The sequence below is a fragment of the Brassica napus genome, chromosome C5 (genome assembly GCF_020379485.1).
Source record: "Brassica napus cultivar Da-Ae chromosome C5, Da-Ae, whole genome shotgun sequence".
Taxonomy (NCBI): Eukaryota; Viridiplantae; Streptophyta; class Magnoliopsida; order Brassicales; family Brassicaceae; genus Brassica; species Brassica napus.
The window spans coordinates 46,615,360-46,638,631 of record NC_063448.1 but is presented as its reverse complement, the minus strand read 5'-3'; the positions used below and the strand labels follow the sequence as shown (position 1 = coordinate 46,638,631).

The 23,272-nt window shown below is 38.0% G+C and overlaps 5 protein-coding genes and 2 pseudogenes across 5 annotated transcripts; 2 read left to right on the top strand and 5 right to left on the bottom strand.

Annotated features, from left to right (window-relative positions):
- Nucleotides 1-220: 220 nt before the first annotated feature.
- Nucleotides 221-2,889, bottom strand: LOC111207171 (novel plant SNARE 13-like). The gene is made up of 10 exons (XM_022704902.2): nt 2,527-2,889; nt 2,365-2,457; nt 2,158-2,251; nt 1,844-1,881; nt 1,621-1,721; nt 1,197-1,276; nt 1,063-1,119; nt 894-986; nt 740-814; nt 221-644 (listed from the first exon to the last, which is right to left on the bottom strand). The coding sequence occupies exons 1-10, from the start codon at nt 2,601-2,603 to the stop codon at nt 537-539; spliced, it is 816 nt and encodes a 271-aa protein (XP_022560623.2). The 5' UTR covers nt 2,604-2,889; the 3' UTR covers nt 221-536.
- Nucleotides 2,890-3,925: 1,036 nt separating this feature from the next.
- LOC111206883 lies at nt 3,926-4,486 on the bottom strand. Its single transcript, XM_022704325.2, has one exon. The coding sequence runs from the start codon at nt 4,484-4,486 to the stop codon at nt 3,926-3,928; it is 561 nt and encodes a 186-aa protein (XP_022560046.2).
- A 243-nt stretch (nt 4,487-4,729) lies between these two features.
- Nucleotides 4,730-6,405, bottom strand: LOC111207170 (50S ribosomal protein L3-2, mitochondrial). Its single transcript, XM_022704901.2, has 5 exons — nt 5,919-6,405; nt 5,639-5,848; nt 5,403-5,507; nt 5,216-5,329; nt 4,730-5,119 (listed from the first exon to the last, which is right to left on the bottom strand). The coding sequence occupies exons 1-5, from the start codon at nt 6,273-6,275 to the stop codon at nt 4,946-4,948; spliced, it is 960 nt and encodes a 319-aa protein (XP_022560622.2). The 5' UTR covers nt 6,276-6,405; the 3' UTR covers nt 4,730-4,945.
- Nucleotides 6,406-9,272: 2,867 nt separating this feature from the next.
- On the top strand, nt 9,273-10,968 carry LOC111206884. The gene is made up of 3 exons (XM_048757551.1): nt 9,273-9,891; nt 9,979-10,052; nt 10,159-10,968. Exons 1-3 carry the CDS (start codon nt 9,273-9,275, stop codon nt 10,966-10,968), a joined length of 1,503 nt encoding a protein of 500 aa, XP_048613508.1.
- A 2,302-nt stretch (nt 10,969-13,270) lies between these two features.
- Nucleotides 13,271-13,845, bottom strand: LOC106403975 (uncharacterized protein At4g04775-like). Its single transcript, XM_013844745.2, has 3 exons — nt 13,806-13,845; nt 13,594-13,742; nt 13,271-13,453 (listed from the first exon to the last, which is right to left on the bottom strand). The coding sequence occupies exons 1-3, from the start codon at nt 13,843-13,845 to the stop codon at nt 13,271-13,273; spliced, it is 372 nt and encodes a 123-aa protein (XP_013700199.2).
- On the bottom strand, nt 13,384-19,964 carry LOC125587309 (annotated as a pseudogene).
- A 701-nt stretch (nt 19,965-20,665) lies between these two features.
- On the top strand, nt 20,666-22,990 carry LOC125587633 (annotated as a pseudogene).
- The last annotated feature ends 282 nt before the right edge of the window (nt 22,991-23,272 follow it).

The following is a 23,272-nucleotide window of genomic DNA, read 5'->3' as shown; positions in this document are numbered from 1 at the left end:
AAATTTGGGTCAAGGGTAAAAGATGATTCTCCAATAATAATGAAGTTATGAAGAAGGTGCTACAAAACGAACCTATAAAAGTTGCAACAATTACCTAAAGACTTAAATGTGGTCACGCATGTGTAAAATTATCTGTATGGATTGTTCCAAGCTAGTAAATTTTCTACAGTGGAAATTCCTGACATTTTCTACAGAGGGACAAAACAGAAAGATCCTAATGAGAACGTGAAAGAGAGTATATAACATGGTACTGAATTTTATACAAAAGAAGTGATAGGTTACTACAAAGAAAACAAATGATGAAATATACAAACCCTCTCCAATCAAAACCCAGATTCAAATGACTGGGGTGAAAAGAAACAAAAGAACATGAACATAAACAACCCCAAGCCTCGTCAACTACCAAAGCACACAACCCCTCTCTCTCTCATCCATGAAATGGATTGTGAACAAATGAAAAGGCAAAGAAGATATATTATCGAACCTCAAGACGCAACTTCCTCATTACACGTGAATAACATATACAGGCAGAGATTCTATCTTCCCATGTACTCCGGATTCCTCAAGTATAGTAGCTTCCTCGATTGCGCTGGAGGAGCTAATCCTGGGATGTCCCTGATGTCCTTGTTATTCGGGTTGACGATCTGAATAGAGTTTATACAACAAGAAACAAAAAAACAGAGTTACAACTTTCCAATGAACAATCACAACTTTCATTTCACTGGAATGAGCAATGTACCTTCACTACGATAATGGCTATCACACCGCATACAATGAGAAACAGGAACATCATTATGCATTTATCCGTAGCCACCTGAAATAAGAAGACGCAGAGATTCACGTTTTGTGGTCAAGCCAAAGGGAAAATTTTGTGTTCATACGAGGTTATATACCTGTCTCCCTATCTCTTTCACAAGCTGTGATGCTTTCTTGATAGAGAACTGAATCGTGTCTAAGTGGTTCACAACGCGTCCCATTTGATCCGTCTGCAATACATTTCGGATTATTTGTGACTGTACACATAAGACTAACAGGGAATCGATGGAAAATGCTTTGCATTACCTGTCCCTTTAAATTAGCTGCAGTTTGAGTTCCAACTTCTAGTGTTTGTTCTACAACCTGAAAAGAACAAGAATGTTACCATAGATATAGTAACAACAAGTAAGTGGAACACACTTCTTCATTTTGTAGTTTACCTGTTTTGAGCGCTGAATGGCCTGATCAGTCTCATCCATTCTTTTCATTCCAGCATCAACAAGCTCCTGGTTTGACATAGCTATACATAAAACGACATAAGCCCCACCATTCTAAAATATTCAACTTATTGTTAAACTCAATTAGGATATTTCTTTAAGCGAGACCTTTGTCTATACACTTGAGCAACACTAAGGATATCAGGCCAACCGATAAAATTTCTAGTAAAGTACAACCGTTTACCATAAACTTACTCACATACATCAGAAATTATGACATGCCATTAAACAAAGAGCAAAAATAAATAGTTCACCATATTCAAAGCATCAAGGAGTTTTAAGTTTAAGCTTCAGACATACAGTCTCTTGATGTGTTTGGACAATTCAATTATTAGTAATCATAGAAAAGCAAGCATAGAGGACTAACCTGAAGCGACTTGAACATTGTCCTCAGGTGTAGGTTCGGCGCTGGGTCCAGCTCCCATATCAAAAAGTTCAATCTTCTTGTTGCCAAGGGTACTCATATACCTGAAGTACACAGACCAAGTTAACATGCATGAACAGACAAAACTAATAGGAACCTAAAAAGGACGGTGTAAAAGGTTCAAGTAATGGAGAGCTTCTAAAAGTAGAATGATAGAAGCACTTACGTTTTTCTTAGAGCAACATAAGAATTGAGTTCCTTAATCTGCAACATTAAAACACGATGGCTGGCGAAGTTAGAAAAGCAGACATGAACAAACAAAGCGGTAGTAGACACAAAGTGTAAAGGGGAGGGATAGATAACATTTGACACTCAATATCTAACTTTAAATATATCAATATTGGTTACAATGGCACTAAAAATTAAGCAAACTGGAATGCGATTAATGCTGTACGAAGGTGATTAAGTTACTTATTCATACATATACTTGAGATGCATCTCATTGTTGTCCAAAAAAAGAAAGGCATCAGTCTAACTCACCATAGACTGTTTCTCATCATTCAATTGCTTATTTACTTGGGGAGGATTACTAGCTTCCTCATCCTTGAGTTCACGGTCAAAATCCTTGACCAACCTGAGGAGACAGCATTAGAGAGATATAGAAATATATTTGGTCACATGAGTAGTGTTTCCTTGCTTGTCAGCAAGCTCAAAAAGAGAAGAAGAATAACGCCAACAAGTGATAACCTTTTGCAGTCTCGCATCTTGTCAGTGAGTTCCTCGAGTTGCTTGGTTTGTCGAGTTGAATCCTTGATCTTATCCAACCTCTGGAAACCATTCCTGTCAAAACAAACGATCTCTAAATGTTACTTTTAAATTCCTCAAAATCGAGTATAAGAAAGAGCATACGCGAGGGCTCGGAAGTGGTCACGGATTTCGCCATGGATCTGCTCCAATTGGGGGCTCATCGGGATATTACAAGCCATCTCGCCGGGAGATATTCAGAGCTCCGACGATTATCAATTCGGAATTCCCCGGCGAACCCTAAACACACAGAACTAACAAAGGCCCCAAAACGATAAAACCCTAGCTTTTTGACGATTAACTCAAGTTAGTTAGAGACATTTCCCAAAACGGAAGGAAAATTCAAAACAAGTATAATTAAGGTAAAATTTAGAGAATGTGAAAAACGCCTAAACACACGAGAGTGCCTGGAACAACGGAAAGGGAAAGAGAAAGAGATGAAGAAGCTTACGTCAGATATATGATATTAAATTTTAATTAATTAAAAATACACGTATTGTGACAGCGCAGCACCAACTTATTTGGGGGTCCATATCAAGTTATCAACTCTGTATATATCCTTTCTTTGAATAAATACTCAAACTACTTGCGTTACAAAATTATTTCATTTTGTTTGAAATACACATTGTTTGCTAGTACTTGTTAGGGAGCTCAAGGACAGTAGCAATATTAAGATTACACTAATCTTCATCGCTAAGATCAACATTAACTACGTCCTCAACGTTAGGACACTAATCTTCATTGCAGGCGGCGAAGCGAGAGTTTTGAGCTACGAATCGACGAAGCGTTTTTCGCGGGACGAGTCACGGAGCGAATTAACTCGACTCGGGCGATTTTTAGGGTTTCTGTTCTAGGCTGACTCGTTGTTTTTAACGGATTTGCAAAACGAGGGCTTATATTTTAAGAAATGTTACAGAGGAGCCGCTATGTAATTGAAATCTATTTAATTAACCCTCTACGTAATCAATATTGGCAAAACCTACTTTTGGAAATGCCTGAACTTGTTCTTTCCATTTTCGTGTTGCAAACCAAAATAGTCTTTTTTTTTTTTTTTTTTTTTTTTTTTTTTTTTTTTGAAACACAACCAAAATTATCTCAATTTCCAAGCCAAAACATCAATGCAATACCATTGTCTTGGATGATTCTTTTGCTTTTCCCACAAGTTATTGGATATATTTTGTTAATCAACCCTAATTCATGATCACATTATCATGAGAACTCAGTACATGAATCAACAAAAGTCTTCTTCCATGAAAAGATCTCCAAAAACCAGTAAACAATACAACAAGACGATAACTTGTAATCAAATCACACAGAGACTTGTAAAGGACCAGGTTTGAAGAAATATACACATTACTATGAATGAGAATCATCACTGCGTCGTCTAACACACCCACTACACAAAAGAAAGCCCTAATATCAAAACCCTAAACTCATCAAAGTCTCCATCTTATCTATTATTGAAATCCCTACATACCGATCTTTCTTGTGAGATGTTCTTGAATCAGCGGTCACTGTTCTTCCTCTTCCTAGGGTTAATCTTCTTCCCCGAAGCTTTGTCTTTAACGTCCTCAAGATACTCCAATGCTTCTTTAGCTTTCTCCTTGGCGTCTTTAGATTCGATGCTCTTGTTAACAGCTTCTTCCTCTAACTTAGCCGCCGCGTTCTTGGCAGAAGCTACCGCGATCTCCGCCGCTGCGACGAGAGCCTTGGCCTTTTGTAAGTCGAGAACCGTTCCTGAGCCGTCGTTGTCAAGAGACTTGGGGAAGAAGGAGAAGTTAGGGTCCAAGCATGGCGGGCAAGTGAAGAAATGATCGTCGGAGGAGGAGGATGAGCAGTTGAGGTGAGTGGTGGAAGAGCAAAGGAGGCAGATGTTAACAGCGTCTGGAGGAGGGCGGGCGACGTAGACGTCGAGACAAACAGGGCAGAAGAGGCCACGATGCTCCTTGAGCAAGCAATCAGCGCAGAGTCTCCGGAAAACGTTGTCTTTGATGACGGTGAGGATGAACGGCGGCTCAGGCTCCTCGCAAGCTGCGCATTGGAGTTGACTCGGTTCTGGATTCATGGCGAGAGAGAAGGAGATGGAAGAAGCGTTTGTGTTCTCAGAAGTTTTTTCAAGATCTTTGTGTTCGGAAGAGATGACAACACAACTGTATTCCGTTGGGAGTTGAAGGACTTATATAGGAGACCAAGTATGGATCTTGATTCTTGCTGAAATATTAAAAGTTAAGCTTTTATTTTACGTTAATGTAAATAAACATACAAAGTAAACATTATGTGTACGTCTTTGTATATATATTTAAGAAGATAAGACCAGAACTCTGTTTCTTCATTGCTTATTGCAAAAACTCAACAAATGCGAGACTAGATTCCTCTCTATCCATCGTTTTCAATTTCATACAACCAAATAGGAAAATACAATTTTCCATCGCAAAAAGCTTTAGCTCTGTGACTCAACTTCCTTCAGCTTCTTCTTGTCTTCCACAAAACGTTAAAAAGAAGGTCAAAATCAAGTTCACGATCATCACTCTGCCAGCATAAATGGGTCGACTTCTCCGAGATCTGCCACCAACGGTTCTAACTCTGATAGGTCCTCGTCTTCTGGGGCTAAGTACGTTGGAAATGGAAGCTTTGAGATGTCTGGTTTCTTGTAGAATGCATCTTTTATGAACACAAAGTTTCCTTCTGCACCAGGAACCTGTAACATCAACAAAGACTCACCAATCTGTAGGAAGACCCAACCACACTCACATAAAACGATCCTAAAGACACCAGGTTGAGTTGAGATACTTACTTGTCCTCTAACCCAGATGAGGTTCCTGGCAGGATCAATCTTGTAAACCCAAACGTTCTTAACTGTCCTCTGCTCTGCACCCATTCTCCCAGGCATCTTTCTTCCCTTGAACACCTGCTCACAGAGTTAACAAGTCAGTTTCTTGCTTTAGAGATAATTCAATCAAAAGAAGCATTTTGACACATACCTTTCCCGGATCATCTCTTTGACCAGTGGAACCACCTTTTCGATGTGCCTTTGAACAACCATGTGATGCCGGCCCTCCTTTCATCTTATATCTTTTCATGACTCCCTGCAAATTACATCAACAACACATCCATCACTCTACACCAAACACTGTTCCACATTGTTACTTTGACTATTCCAACACTTATGTTCTATGTCAAGCAAAATAAAAGATGAAAGCTTTAAATCAGTTTTCACCTGAAAACCTTTCCCACGAGTGATCCCAGTGACATCAACAAACTGCCCAGGAACAAAATGACGCACACCGAGTTCAGTCCCAACGGGAAGCAGAGCGTCCTCCGTCACAGGAAACTCTCTCAGCTTCCTCTTCAACGGCACACCTTGAGCTCTGAAATGGCCCAACACAGGCATCGTCAAATGCTTAGCCTTCTTGTGCCCACATCCAATCTACAGAACAAACAACACCAACATTAACTAAACCACCACGAGCTATCACTCACTCATCAAGTAGCTTTACCTGTAGCGCAAAGATGCCTTCTTTCCCAACGGTCTTGACCTGAGAGACGATATTGTCATCGACCCAGAGGATAGAAACGGGAACCCTAGCTCCCCATTTGTCCCAGAGAGCAGTCATCCCGCACTTTACGGCGATGATCCCTGTCCTTTTCGAGCTCCGGGACATCTCTCCGGGTTTCGCCTCGATGATCCGAGTCGGATCGGATTCATTACCGTCGAGTAATCCAGCGTCGGAGCTGAATCGTCGGATGAGGAAGAAGCTAGAGTGGGGAGGAGTTTGCGAGGATGTAGGGGTTATAGATCGGATCGATAGAAACTGAGTGATGCGAGAAACGAGGCCTCTTGATACGGCGGCCATGGGTTTCGAATCGAATCGAAGCAAAGCTTCAATGGCGGAAGAAGAGAGAGACTCGGAGGAGGAGGCTTTTGCGTAGGGTTTTAGATGGGGGGAGTCGACTGTTGCTACTCTTGACGAACCCGCTAAGCGAGAGAGAGAGAGTCTTCAATGATTATTTTATTTATTTTCCCTCTTTTTTTTTAAAGGTAAATTGGGCCAAAATACAAAAAGAATGTCGAAATTAGGTGGATACCCATCAGAAAAAAGTTGTGGGCTTTCGATTGTCAGAAGGCAAAGCAAAATGACGATAAGGCCCTTATATACGATAAGGAAGAGGTTTTGCCGTAGGCTTAGTCTAGGTTGGAGGCTAAAAGGGTTATTGTTTTCGATTGGGGGTTAGTAATCATTAACCTATTATATATATCCGCTAAAATAACTTTACGGAGTTTACAAATAGAATTGACGAATGAGCGGGTTCTATCTCTGACAACAGCCTGTGCATGGAAATGAGCATCAGAGTAAAAAAGATCTTCGAAGGCATGCAAAAAGTTTGTATGGGGGCTAGAGTGAGAAAGCTCATGTCGGGTTTCGCTATAAAAGGGGATCCACCCGGTAAGCTTCTGCACCATAAACACTAAGAGTAAATTCAGAGAAAATTGAAGGTATTAATTAGTTTCATCGTAGTTAATTTATGACAGTCCTATATATAGAATGTTTTAAGGAGAATGATCATCGTCATGCATTAATTGTTGTTCGATTTTCAACTTATTGTTTTGTATTTTTTTCTTATGTAATCTGAAGATATGATCACCTGTCATTAAATATGAACATGATTAGCTCGTTTTTTTTTTTAATTTTGCTGCAATAAAAATGGCGGTTTTCATATCATCGTCATGCATTAACTCTTGTAGTATGTTGTTTCTTCAGGATGGTTCGCTCTATCCGTATTTGGCTAGGTGAATGGAAGAAAAATGGAAACCAAGAATGGGATTTCATAACCGAACCTGAAGATTATGGCTATGGGTTGTTGATTAGCAAGACAGCGACCTTTGATATGCTCGACGAGATCATAAGGCGCCGTTACAGCCTAAGTCACCGTACTCCAGTGGTTGTGACGTACCGTCTGCCTAGCTGGATGCTCGTGCCACTGGGTAACAAGACACCCCCAACAACGATCGCTAACACGTCTGATCTCTCATTGATCCTTAACGTGAGAACCTGGTTGGAGGATCTAACAATCCTTGTAACAGCGGGGCCTAAAGGAGTGGCTGAGTACCAGTTCCTGTGTCGAACAAGTTTCAACATTGGTGCAACCTCGTATGTTTTTGACATGACTGCAACTGAAAACTCAAGGGCTGCGTATGAAAGTAAGTATACGACCTCGGATAGAAAAACTCTACATTTAATTTGTTGTTTATTGTTTGATTGAAATAATGTCTAGCTTTTCGTAATGCAGGTCTTGTGTTTGGTGATCGTGCAGTCCAAACTGAACGGGTGATGAACGCGATATTCCCTGAGGAAGCGATGCTTCTTTTTCATCGCGTGTCTTTGGAGATGGCTAACGCTGACAGTTACCGTGCAAATCGGAACCGCAACACAACTCCGGTGAGAGAAATCATTGAACTTGACGACGATGATGATGAAGTTATGATGGAAGGAACTGTCGAGGATGTTGTGCAAGGTTGGTTTTATAATCTTTGATTTGAGTGTTTTGTAAAGAATTTAGCACAAACATGTTTAATGCTTAGCATATCTGATGCGACTAGAAGTGTTAAACTTGGCTAACAAGTAAACGTTAAACTGTTAGCGTGATAAAAAAGAAGTTTTATAGCAATAACAACTAAACATCGCTAAATATTTTTGATGCAGGGATAATAGAGAGGACATCCGTAATGCCAGAACAAATCACGCAAGCCCAAGCACCCTCTGTATTTTGGGATGTGGGAATGGACTTGTTGAATTACCCAACACATGGTCCCACCGTAGGAATAACTGGTGAAGGGGTTGAGAATACTATGCGTTTTTGGGAAGATGTTGCAAATGAGGGGTTTGCTTGTCCAGAAGGTTTACATGTCAATGACCCACCGGGAAATCAAAATGTGGGTGTGGCTGAGGCAAACACAGCAACGGATGATCATGGCGGTGGCTCTTTAACAGGATCGACACATGCAACACTTGTGCCGACAGATGTAGGTGAACAAGTGCGTACAAATGAAATGGTAGAGGAACAGAGTGTGATTCAACTTGGGGATTTTGCTTGCATCCTCCCAAAGAACAAAGGTACATGATGCTTTACACTTAAAAGTAAATTTTAATGATATGGCGGACAAATTATAAACAATTTTAAATACATAAATGTGTAAACAGAGAAGAGGGCTGGTAAAGCATTGGAAAAGGAGCCAATAGAATTCGCTGAAGGGAGCAAGGATAACATAGATGTTGGACGTGCAAAGAAGGGTGGTGAGAGGGCAGAGCAAACTTCATCGGAAGGGAGTAGCACCGAGGGTGGGTGTCTTTAAAATGTTTAGTTTGGGAAAGGGAAAGGGCTTAGCAAGTTGGGTCTCCTTGTTGTCGCATGTATCCTGTGTGGTTGCTGGTTCTGTAATATGTTTGGGTCGCTAATGTTTTTTTTGGATTGTATGATGTGTCTGGTTGACTGCTAAGTCATATGTAAGCGTTGTTGTAGTTCTGTTGTCGCGCTAAATGAAAAGAATCTTTGTTATATTACGGTCAAATGGAACATCTAAATGGAATTTCTAATACAAGAAAGTGCAATATATGTAGACAATAAAATTATTATCCAAGTGCATCGTTTGGAAATATAATGAGAAATATAACTGCTTCTTATTTGGCATGAAATCTTTATAGTTTTGGTTTGCTAGTTTGAAGAGTTGGCATTGTCTCCCGTACTAACCATTTCCGTGATGAATTTCTTTATAGGCGAGTTAGGAGAGAACGGAAACAATGTTGCTGAGGGAATGATGTTCAGAAACAAACAGAGAGGCTTTCAAGCAACATATGGCTATTTATGCCATAAGCATGAAGTTTCAGTACAGAAGTAGGAAGTCTGAACCAGGGCTGATGGTGCTTGAATGTTGTGGTCTGAATTGCCCATGGAGAGTGTATGCAGTGAAAATTAAGGATGCTGATGTGTTCGAAGTTCGGAAAGTGGTATCACAGAATTCATGCTCGATAGATGAGTGTGGCAGTTATCAGACTCAAGCGACTTCATCGGTTATTGGAGAGCTAATGCAAAACAAGTTTGGAAGCGCCGGCGGAGGACCTAAACCGCGTGAAATAAGGCAGATGATGCGTGGTGACCGTGACGTCAATATTTCATACTGGAAGGCATGGCGTTCTAGGGATGTGGCCATTGATAAAGCTAAAGGTACCACACAATCATCTTACCAGCTGCTACCAGGCTATCTACAAAGGCTGGTGTCTGCAAATCCGGGGATGTTGACAAAACTCTACACTCAAACAGTTGAGGGTGGTGGCGAACGTTTCAAATATATGTTTGTCGCTTTTGGCGCTTCAATCAAGGGTTATGAGTTCATGAGGAAAGTGGTGGTGGTTGATGGTACTCACTTGAAAGGAAAATATGCAGGGTGTTTACTGACTGCGTCTGCCCAAGATGGCAACTAGCAGATATTCCCTCTAGGTTTTGCAGTAGTTGACAGCGAGAACGACTCCTCATGGGAGTGGTTTTTTGAGCAGTTGTAAGGATTTGTTGAGTGGGATGATGAGTTGGTGTTTGTATCTGATAGGCACACGTCTATATACAAAGGTCTTAGTAAGGTAATTAATATTTTGCCATCTCTTTAACCATCAGATCATGTTAAAAATGAGTACATACACATGCATTTACCGTGGATCATGCTAATAAAATGATGTTTGCATACAGGTCTATCCGGGAGCAGCGCATTGTATCTGCGTGGTTCATTTGAAGAGAAACATAAGGTCGAATTTTAGAGCTCGACACCTGGAGTATCTTGTTGCTAAAGCAGCTAGGACCTTCAGATTGCAGGAATTCTATACAACTTTTAACGAGATTAAGACAATGGATGCGGCATGTGCTGAGTACTTACTTGATATAGGGTTAGAGCATTGGGCGAGATCACATTTCCCAGGGAAGAGATATAATATCATGACAAGCAACCTTGCGGAATCATGGAATTCTGTTTTGCGGGAAGCTAGAGAATTTCCGGTAATACATTTGATCGATTACATTTGTACTAAGCTCACAGGTTGGTTTGCAACGAGAAGGGAAGCAGCCCAAATGAATAGGGGTTCAATGTCGCCAAAGGTCTCCGGAATGCTAACAAAAAGTTTTGAGCAGACAGGTGGATACGTCGTAACTCAAATTGCAGAGGACGAGTACGAGGTGCGCAACAAGAACGGAGGAAGCTTTCACGTTGACCTCGATAAAAAAACATGTAGCTGTTACGAGTTTCAGGTGCTTGCCATTCCATGTTCACATGCTATAGCTGCTGCAATCAAGGCAAAGATTAGCGTGGAATCGTTGGTGTTGCCTGCATACACTATTGAGGGACTAAGGTCGGCATATGCAGGGAGTGTATTGCCAGTGCCTGACTACACAGGTATGTCTGATTTGGTTTCTGACTTTGGTGGTATGAAATTGTGTCCTCCAGTGACAAGACGCCCACCTGGGAGACCGAAGAAGCAGAGGTTCTTCTCCAGGGGAGAAAAATAGTAAGTATACTAAGTAGATTTAATGGAATTGAGATACAATATGATTTACTATTTGACCTGATCGATGAAAATGTTTGCAGATGAAACGCACTAAGAGGAGGGCCTTGTGTAGCCGTTGCAAGGGGCTGGGACACAACAAAGCCACTTGCAAGGAATCTATATAGTATGTTGGGGAAGCTTGTAAGAAGGAATTTATGGCGTAGGAAGAGTTGTATGGAAAGGGGTGAGATCATGATGGACAACTGCTATTTATCTTGTGTGATATTCTAATAGTAGTTATCCGATCATCGAGGTCTGTAGGAGTTAAGAGGTAACGCTTTGTTATTATAAATAAAAATTCCTTCCATTATTCAAGTGTGATACAAAGGTTCGTTGTTGTGTTATTCTTCATACTATCATGCCAACATTTACATTATGATAGAATGATAAAGGTATGAACGTACGTTAACATATGAGGGAAAACTGATATGTTGAAACCAAAAATCTAATGAAGCGAAACTTTAACACCAAAATAATTCTACGTCCATTTTATAGCACAATATATTTTTTTTTTTTTGTAACTGATAATTTTAGCTTGCTAAGTTGGGCCTCACCCAGAAAGAAACCCACTACAACTTTATCATTCCGACTCTTACAAATATAGCACAACGACATTTCTTGTCTCTTGCCAACTGAACCATTGGATTGATACACTCACTTCACTATTTAAAACCTCAATCCCTTCAACCAGACACCTCCGGCAAGTTAGTTTATTAGTGCTAGAGTAATGTGAAATTTCTCCTTACGCAATTAAAAAGACAACAACACAATAAAGGACAAGGTTACATGGGTTTTTTGAGATTGAAAAATCAAGTTAGAGACTTCTTCTTAATAACATAGCATTGGGATCGGCATTCCTACTCTTATAATATAGCACAACAATATTTCCTGTCTCTTGCCAATGATGTGTCGAGTTTTAACCCGATTATCTAATTGCAAGTGCACAGTAAAGTACGCAGTAGTAATGCGGGATCGAATCCACAGGGACCGATGATCACACGTAGAGTTGCAGACAAGTTAATAGCTACAGCGAACGAATATATATTTTTGATGGTTTTTATTTAATTTTCTTTAGTGTCACAAAACATAAACAAGCTGTAAAAAGATGATTTAAACGATTTGAAAACTATTTTAAAGCAAACGTTGGGCATTGGGAATTCTCAGGGATTTCTTTTTAATCAAAATACAATTAATGGCAGACACAGGGATATATTAAGAACCGTCTAGAACTCAAACACGATATTAGAATTAACCTACTTCCGTAGCGCTAATTCTCTATGTTATAGAAATCTCCACATTAACTTCCGCTGAGTTTCAATTTCTAAACAAGCATTAAGAACAGGTTCAATATGTTCACAAAGCGCAATAACATCAACTTCCGAGGGTTAAGGACACTTTGCTCATCTAAAGCATTTTCGGAAGTTCAAACAATCACTTTCGGTGCATCAAACAATCTGATATCATGAACTAAGTGATCAATTCAGTTCAAGCAGTAAGAAATCCATTAGATTGAGAACCAAAACGTAATCCCTTAGTCTACACACGTTTTATGAATCAAAACATCAAGAAATCCCCTATGAGAACCGTTAAACCCAACTAGATGACTACTCACACATAACTAAGTAAGAACAACACGATTTTGATGAAGAAAACATGATAAGATTGTATTAAAACAGAGTAAAGGTTCAGAAGATCTTCTCCAAATGGTTTTGAGATGAACTCCTTTACAAATCTTCACAAATCACACAAAACAAGTTACAAAACTCTCAAATCTCTCTCAAGAACTTGTAAATCTCCTTCTTGGTCGTCTCTAATCTCTTCTGAGTCCCAAAAGTCCTCTCTTCCCCGTCCATTATTGAAGGGAGTGGGTAAAAAGGAGTGAAAAGCTCATTGGTGCGTGTGGAGCCCGTAGAGGTGGGATCGGTTGATCCTCAGTGGTAGGATCGGTCGATCTAGTGCATGAAACCGTAGCGACAAGTTCTGGTCGCTACGCATGTCGCTACAATTCACGGCTTTTCTTCTTAGCTCTGGATCGGTCGATCCACAGACAATGGATCGGTCGATCTATGTCCTGTGCGATCAATACTTCTCATTCGGTCCATTGTTCGGTCCATCTTGCTTCTGAATAAATCCCGAATGCGTTCTTTTCTTGCAAGCTATCTAGTAACCTGCATATTACACTTAAGAACACCAAAACGCATCAAATAGACCAAAACATTAATTAAAACCGACCATTTAATTGCTCCAAAACGAGTTTAAAACCGTTAAAAATACGGAATATCAGCCAACTCTACCATTAGCTTGATACGCTCGCTCTCTTTCTTTATTGTACTTAGCTCTGCTCTAACATCGGAGATGTCTGCATTCAGCTCACAAACTTCACACTTTAGGTCCTCTACCTCTTCAACCACACGTTCGTCAGTCCATGTGAAAAGATGGAATTTGTCCTGAAACATGGAAATGTGAAGCAATGTCACCCTCTCAATTAAAGGATTGTTCTGGAACTATTTACCAATAAGCTCTATCATGAATGTGGGAGCATTAACATACATCACGAAATAAGGGCTATAGGGGGAAAATCATTTACCTCCTCTGATCCCTTCGGACAGTAGTAGAAGAGCCTACCGGGGTTTTTAGTAGTCCCTGATGTCCTAATCACTGCTTCTTCAACACAACGACAGAATTGCGGGATCCCCCTCTGTTTCTCACCTCTTCGGCGCCTAGAACGTGCTCCGTCTGTAAAAAATTGAACATTTTAAATTGATGATAGTGCTTGCTAAGAAGAGCGTAACCACGTACCGGGTGCAGAGGACGAGCTTCCCTTGGTTTGGTTCGACATATCAACGGCTCAATCTCTCTTTTTTTTTTAATTTTTTTTTTCCAGCGAGCTAGGGTTATGAAGAAGCGGATTATCGGGGTAGAGTAAAATAAGGGGAGCAGGAAAGACAACGACATCGTTTAGTTCATGGATACATGGGATCCTCTTCTCGACCAAATAGATATATTTCGTCTGGTGAGATCAATCAACAAAGTTTTTCCTAGGAAATAATGTCTAACGACGACGTTTTGTTACGAGAAGCGGAGTATCAGACTTATATTCTAGAAATTAAACTGGAATTGTATGTAAACCAAGTTCAAGCCCGCCTGGTTTGTCTGTATTTATTATGTATGTTTTCTTGTTAGCATGCTAAATCGCATACTTGTAGGTTTAAAGTATAAGCTAAGTCAGGTTAGTTCGGCCCCGTTGGTATAACAACCATAATTGAAATGTAATTATTTTGAGCCGATATTGTTAGCATGCTAAAGACGGAACATTTAAAGTCGAAAAGGGACAACTTTCCGAAACATTCATACAAACAAGTTTTCGATTCTAGAAACAGCAACATTAAACAACATAACAAACAACAAAATATGAGGTTGAGCAGACGATCTTCTTGACGCTCCAACGGACACAGAGTCTATGAGTTCACACTCAGATGACTCCAATGTTTTCTTCATAGATCATAACTGCGAGGCGCTCCACCTCAATGTCTAGCACATCAGGTGTGATGCATTTGCAGACTTCGAGACCCCCAACCGCGTGAGCTTGGATTATTAAAATAGAAGTAACACCCGAGTCAAACGAGGTGGTGTTCTGAGGGATGGAACGAGGTCTGTCGATGGTGAATGTCTTCATGTCTTTGGAACTAATTTGTTTCCCAGCTTGTCTCAGTATGTAAGGAAACATCTGTGAAATAGAACGCATTTCTGACGTGATCATCCCGTCTGTCCTGAGAGAGGTGTTGGAGTCTAAAACAGAAACCTGGCCTAGGGATGAGTCAACGCAAACACCAACCCAATGCTTCTTGTCAAAATTGAAAGGGAAGTAGAAACGATTAGCTTCATCAATTGGGAAATCTTGAACTAAATAGTCAGCTAATGCGGCTGGAAATCGAAAAATCTCTTTCTTAGATGCTTTGGAGAACTTGGCAAATGTCTTAGCAAGGAGTGAGACAAACTTTGTGTCCAGAAAAACAGAGTTCTTTGATTGGAGCGAGACTGGATGGGATTGGAAAACTGAACGCGTATGATGAATGAGGACGTCAAGAACCTACAACATTGACAACATCAGTTGAAACCTCACCCGGATTGAAAAAATAAATTAATACATATCTAGAATTCAAACATTACCTGTGGGGGTAAGTGCGTAGACATGTAAACAATTGCAGAGAGCTCTTTACTAGTGAGAGATAAGCCATCGAGTTTTATTGTGCTGCGACAAGAAACACGAATATTATAAGAAATAGTTTTAGCAGGCTAAACTAACGGATGTAGTCCAATATTTGAATTAGCAAATCTACTAGACTGTGCTTACAATGGGGACTCCAACTTGACTCCAACTTCGATGAAAGTTCAGCGAATTTCACAGCGTAGTTAATGTTGGGGACCCTTCTAGTGGCATTGACATGCGCTTCCCACGCATGCACCAGTATACGTTTATCACACTGGTAATCACCAACTAGTGACCTAGGAACAACTCGTGGACGCTTGCTTTTCCTGTAAAGCGGCGCTGGAGCATCGTTCTCATTGGAAGTGGGTGGTGGATCGACTGTCATATGTTCATCACCATAGTCCTCGCTGTCAGGTGCACTAGTTTTGGATAGTTGAGGATCTTCCTGCGTCAGGCCAAGGGAAAATGTTGGCCTAGGAAATGCAAGACTAGTGTCTCCACTGTCCTTCGATATGGGATCGTTTTCAGCCACGAGTGGGACTCGACTATGACCAACATCGGTAGGTTTTTTTGATTTTGGGTGATTTTCCTGAAGAGGCATATTGAGATTATAATAACGTTGGTATTAGATATGGTTAGCATTTAGCTAACAAATTCGCCATCCAAAACACCTCATTAATCTTCTAAAATTTATGACAAGTGGAGAGGAGGGTTAACATACATTAAAAAATTGACACAAATTACTTACACTGTCTTGTAGATGAGGATTGGTCTCCACAGCAGGAGCGTTTGTGTCCGGAAGGACATCAGCCTGCACATGAGTCGAAAACGTTAGCATACATTAATGTTGAAAAGACATGCTAAACGTAAAAAGAACAGTCTACTTATATCTTTGGCAAACAAACATAAATCCTAAAATTCAAAAAAAAAAAAGGGTGCTACCAACACATTTGTTGTTTCAGAGAAGTAAATCATATGTTGTTTCAGATTACTTACACTGTCTGGTAGATGAGGATTGGTCTCCACAGAAGGATCGTCTGTGTCTGAACGGCCATCGGCCTGCACATGAGTCCAAACGTTAGCAAACAATATGTTGCAGGGCATGCGAAAAGTAAAAAGTACAGTGTACTAATATTTTTATCAAACTAACATACATCCTAGCAAATCAAATCAAGTAGGTGCATTCTATTTCCCGTCGAGGTGGGCTAACAATGCAAAAAGAAATATATTTGGAGCTAGTTAGTCATATGTTGTTTCAGAAAAGTTCCCTTACATTCGAGCTAGTAAGTCATATTTGTTGTTTCAGATAAGTAAATCCTATGTTCTTTCAGATTACTTACACTGTCTTGTAGATGAGGATTGGTCTCCGCAGCAGGAGCGTCTATGTCTGAAAGGACATCGGCCTACACATGAGTCCAAACGTTAGCAAACAGTAATGTTGCAGGGCATGCGAAAATTAAAGAGTACAGTGTACTAATATTTTTATCAAACTAACGTACATCCTAGATCAAGTAGGTGCAATCTATTTCCCGTCGAGGTGAGCTACCAATTCAAAAAGAAATATATTTGGAGCTAGTAAGTCATTTGTTGTTTCAGAGAAGTTCCCTTACATTCGGTTCGGATTCGAGATTGACGTCCGCATCATCATCATTAGTTTCTTCGACTACCCCTTTTTCGGCCGTTATACCCTATGACATTAAAGAGTATTGCATCACCACATATGGTGACAATTAGGTTGTGTTTAAAGAAAATGCAGGGTGAGGTCACCTTCTTTGTTTGGAGTGAGTGCTGATTTGCAAAACGAACAGCCTCATTGATGATGTTATTTGCGTTTGCAGGAGTGGTGCTACCCGACGGGTTTCTCATTCCAGATTGAGTAGAGTGTGGGGTAGGAAGTGGTGGGGGAATATGTGGGGCAGTGCAAAGGGGAGTGACAAACTTCGTAATATCCCTCTGAAAATTCTGGAACATGCCTTGGATGTCGGTGCGAAAAAGCGGATGCGAGGTCGTTACATTGTCACTGAGATTCTTGATTTGTTCCCCCATCTTGCACAGTTCTGCTGAGACACTCTTTCTTACAATGTCTGCAACATAATCAGCATCGACGGCATCCGTGACAGGCTCTTTCAGGTTCACTTTGGTGTTCTTCCGTGAGCGGTTTTTTCCTGTTTTACCGTCTTCACGCATTCGGTTCACGTCAGCTTTGGTAGCCCCACCGATAAAATGGGAATTAGCAAACGCAAATCCATCTTCCACACACTTGACCAAATTGGCTACAAGCAAATCTTCATCGTCATCGGAAGATCCGAGTTCGGGGTTGAGATGAAATTCTTCAACTCCCGCAGTGATAATAGAAACAACGTGAGCCTGCGCAAAAAGACCATCATCAACTTACTGGCAAATTGTGAACATTGTAACCTATATAGACTTGAAATGTATGTATACCTTCGCGACAGTATCAATATCACTGACATGCCCAGTATTGATACTTTTCTTTCCCTTTCCATCTTCATCATCAGATTCATCGCCGTCGGAGGCAGAAGAACCCCCATCTTCAACAACTTCAGTAAGTGAAGGAACAACTTCAATCATTACAAGCTGTAATGATAGCACAAACCCTTTGAGGGCAATGGTGTTCTGTAATAGTGATACTTCATCTCTCTCTTTTATGCTGCTCATAAGCATGTCAAAGGAAGCCCGCCCCCACGGGAACACAAGGAACTGATCAACATCTTTAATCTTCTCGGCATGCTGGTGAGCAATTCACGGATTGTGAGACGTTGGCACTATAATGGCTGAGAGCAAAGCAAGCAGGGCGTACTTAAACCTAATTTCCGGATCTGTAACTGTTTTCTTCCTTAGCATGGTAACAACATAGCTTACTTGAACTTCAGTCATTAACCCAAAAAGCTCACCCCAATACGGCTTCTCTGTTATACTCTTCGTGCTCCTCTTCTTTGAATTAGTAGGATACTTCCGGCAGTTGAGGCCGGTCACCATCGCGAATTCTCTGATGGAGAACCTAACTGGTTTACCGGCAAAAAGAAACCAGGCTTCGTGTTTCTTCACGATCTTCAACTGTCTTGATATAAGAAACCTCCCAAATCGGCCAGAGAATGACGGTTTATCGGCAATTTCCACCAGTTTCCCAAAAGCGGTCTTCCGGATAGCTTCGATTTCATCTTCAGTTAGAGCGTTTAGAATTTTGGTGATGGCAGATGGTTTATGATATGAAGTAACCCTAATTCCCAGTGGTTCATCACCAACGACGAACATGCGAGGGGGGAATTGAAGATGTGGGGTTTCACCGGTTTCATCGGCGCCTGACGACATGGAGTTAAATCAAGATATACACTACTATAAAGAGGAAGAACTTATAGAAAGTAGAAAGCGATTGAGATGGATGGATTTAGAAGCATAAGTCTCAATATATATAGATGAAAGATGATGGGAAGGGTTAGAAAGTAGTTATCAAAAGTTAAGAGTGTAAGGATAGTGATAGGTTTCAACTTGTCTGACAAAAAGTGGTTTCTTGTTGTTTTGGTTAAACACAAAAGTAATAAAATAATGTGGAGAGAAACAAAACGATAAGAATACGGTAGGGGTAGTTTCGTCCAAGCAAGTCTAACATATTGCCTAGAAGTACGTAAATGTGTATGGAGGTAAATACACTAAAGAGTTAATGTGTAGAGTGCAATTTCTCCTTTTTAAATTTCTTTTTGAGAAACTTTTTGATCGCATATCTAATCGGATTATTATTATTATATATAGGGTTATATAAACGTTTGCATTGTTTGAATTTTTTATTGTCTTATGTCTTGATCATAACTAGAGTTTTGACCTGCACATACCTGTAGATATTTTTTTTTTTCATTCTATAAATATATAACTTTAATTATTATTATAAAAATTTTAAATATATGATTTACATTTAGTGTTATATATTGTATAGTTCTATAATATCATTGTTTAGGCTTAATATTCGTCAAGATTAATATATAGTGATTTTTTTTGATACAATTTACTTTCTTATTAGTTTTTATTACTTAATAATATATTTTAAGCTCACCACAATAACTCCACAATATGAAATAATCAAATACATAGTCTCCTTTAATATAGCTTTTTAATTTCTATAGTTTGTATACAATATATTTTAAAATTATTTAGTTATACTATAGATGGATATTTGTTTATGATAATTTATATTTATATGTTGTGTTTAAGAAAATATAGTTGAACATCTTTCATTTTTGTATTTTGCGAAATTTTATAAGTAAATAAATTGTAATGCTTAAATAATATCTACTCGGTTAATTTAGTAAATTGTATACATAGTAATATTTGTCATATTACTTTAGTAAATTTTATCAATATATGATAAATTTAGATGTTATGGTATTAAGTTTATTTTTAATTATTAAATTAAGATTTCAAAATATTATATTACTTTGGATTCTTATAACCTATTTTTTTTTTGTGTTACTTATCGAAAAAATACATTTTAGCATCTATGCTTTTATATTTTACAAAATTTGGAATATTATCATTTTGAGTTTTTAATATTTATTTTAAATTTGTATACTTGGTCAAGAAAATTTGGAAAACTACACAACTATTTTTGAGTTTGGAAGATTATACAATTTTCGAATTTGTTTGTTACTAAATCAATTCATTATTTTATAAAAATGTATTTGAACTTTAGTAAGATTTGTTTAAATATTTTTCTCAAGAGATTTTTCATAATTAATATAAATATTAAACTTGTAATGAAAATTAATTTGTCATTAATATCTTTAATACATTATTAAAATTTTAAATTTTTCTAGTAACATATTTTGAAAAAAATACATCAACTAAAGGTAGTATTATATTTTGTATATTATCAATTTCTAAAAATATTTTTTTTTTGTGCAACTTTAAAAATAAGTTAATCTACCAATTTAATATAATTTTGTCATATTTAATTTATATGGCACCTTTATTTTCATATAATATAGATTATAATGATAAAATTTATAAAAAATCATAATGGCTTTTATTATAAAATTTTAGTTAACATTAATTATAATAAATTATATTTCTAATTACGAAATTAATTAATTAATTATTTCATAAAAATATATTTATTTATTTTGGTAGGATTTTGTTAGATTTTTTCTCAACATATATTGTTAACTAACATAAAACTCAAATTATAGTTAAAATTGATTTATTATTAATATCCATATCTTTCTCAGATTTTGTTATAATTAAAATAAATATTAAATTTATAATTTTTAGTTAATTATTAAAATTTCAAATTTTTCTAGTAACATATTTTGTAAATGATATATGAACTAAATGTTAGTTATGTACTATTATATTTTGTATACAATCATCTTTAGATAATATGTTGCTTTTTATTTGTAAATAAACAAAAATAAAGTATATAGTTGTAAATAAAAGTTTAACATATATTAATAATTTTAGTTTTAGCATAAAATATTAGATAGTTTAATATGTTTTATCGATGACTGATAATTTTTTTGAAGGACAGCTTTTTAAAAATATATTAAACTACCAATTTAATATAACTTTTTCATACTTAGTTCATAGAGCACCTCTATTCTAATACAATATAAACTATAATTATAAATTTATAAAAACAACATAATTTGATAAATGTTTAATTAATATTAATTATAATAATATTTGATTATTATTTACGAAATTAATTAATGGATTATTTATAAAAATATTTAAAATGTTTGGTATGATTTTGTTAGATTTTTTTCAACAAACTTTTTATAACAAAAAAAAATTCAAATTTATTGTCCTACTATGACTTGTCAATAGTAGATAAATAATTAATATGTTTCAACATATTTTATAACTTTTTAATATCTTACTGATTAGTAAGATTTAATATAAATAATTAATATGTTACATTAAGTAATTAATTAAATGGTCCTGCTATGATTTGTCAATAGTAGATAAAAAATAGGACCATAAATTAATAAATTAGATTTTTTTAAATACTATTAAAAGTTATTATATATTTGTAAAATTATTCTCTTATTGCATTTAAGAAAAACTTTAAATTTTTAGTTGTATCATAAATTAGTCAAATCCATAATTTCTAAGAAACCTAGCCACCTCTCGCCTTCTTCTAATCCATTGGGAGATGACAAGAGATGCATTGAGGTTGCTCTACCTTCCATGGGATTTAGTAATTGAGATACTATCTAGAGTTCCGACCACATCTCTGAGACGATTACGTTTTACTTGCAAGCGATGGAACGCTTTATTCAAAGATCAGGAGTTCATCGAGAAGCACTTGGATAAAGCACCAAAACAGTGTAAGGTTCTCATGTTGAGTGATTCAAAGTTTGATTCAATGAATGTAAATCTCAATGGGATTCACGACAACGTTGTTGATCCACAAACGTTGCTGAGCCTAAACGATTTCCACAATCCGGAACAATTCAAGATATATAAAATATTTCACTGCGCCGGGTTATTGTTATGCACTACCAGGCACTTAAGACTCGTGGTTTGGAACCCTTGTACTGGCCAAATCAGGTGGATTCCATACAGTGATCGTTACAAGCATGACTCCCAGTTTGCTCTTGGATACGAAAATAACAAGTCTTGCCAAACCTATAAAATCTTGAGGTACAGTTTTGACCTAGATGAACAAGTTGTTGACCATGGAATCTATGATTTTGAGTCTCATTTGTGGAAGCATCTTAATGACGTGGTCCCCAAAAACTGCAGCGTAACATCAAAGGGAGTGTCTTTGAAGGGGAATATTTATTGGATTGCCAATAAAAACTATGAAGAAGATCTCTTACTTTCAATTTTTCAACAGAGAAGTTTAGGCGTTTGTCTATTCCTTTTCCGCGTGTCGATGATGATTGTGTTGCTACAGCTCTCTCAGTTGTTAGAGAAGAACAACTATCAGTATTATATAGCAGCATTTCCGATACACGTCCAAAGATTGAGATATGGATGATGATACATGATAAGATTGATCAGACCAAAATTGTGTCGTGGAGCAAGTTTTTATCACTGGAACTAGATGAGAATAATCCTCAGAAAGGTCTTTCAACTGTCACAAGTTTCTTTATCGACGGGGAGAAGAAAACGGCCGTGTTATGCGATCTGGAATATAGGAATAAGAGGAATACGGACATGGTATTCATTGTTGGAGAGGACAATCTGTTCATGAAAATACCCGTAGGAGAATCTAGATTGCAATTTTTGCGTCCTGTTATTTACAATTATGTTCCAAGCTTGGTTCAAATCCAACAGGGTGGAGTAATGACACGAGAACGAAAAAGAAAAAGCCGGCATTAGTGGTTATAAACCACCGGGAAGGATGTTTCAGTGTTGAATGTTTTGGGTTGATCTTTACATTATACACATCTTCAAATATTTAATCTTTTAATGTTCTTTTTTTTGTACTTATCTTTAATTAATGTTTCGGTTTTACAGTTCTGAATGTTTTAGATAGTGTATGTTTGAGTGTTGCCGTGTTGGTTTTATCTCTTGATTGTTAAATGCCTTGTCTATTGTAGGTTCTTTTTTCATCGTTAAGCAATTTTTGAGAATTACGAAACGAGTATTTCTGATGATTAATTCGTTTATACGATGCCCTAAAAGAATTCAAGAGCTCCAAAACTAAATGTGTTACCCTCGAAGAAGCAACATATGAAGAGAGGGTGTTCATGACACTACAAGAAAACAGCGGTATTCTGACGGACATTCCGACGGAAAATGAAATCGTCGGAATATACCGAGGAATTTCCGAGGAAATTCCGAGGAAACACAAAATTGGGGTTCCTCGGAATTTCCTCGGAATATACGGACGGAATTCCGAGGAAACCTCAGTCCGTCGGAATATTCCGAGGAAATTCCGAGGAACAATGTGTTCCTCGGAAAAAACCGATGAATTCCGAGGAAATATTATAGCCGTTGGAGAGCCGTTGGGGGATTTTACAAAATTCCGAGGAAATTCCGACGAACTAGCCTTTTCCGTCGGAATTCCGTCGGAATTTCCTCGGTATGTCGG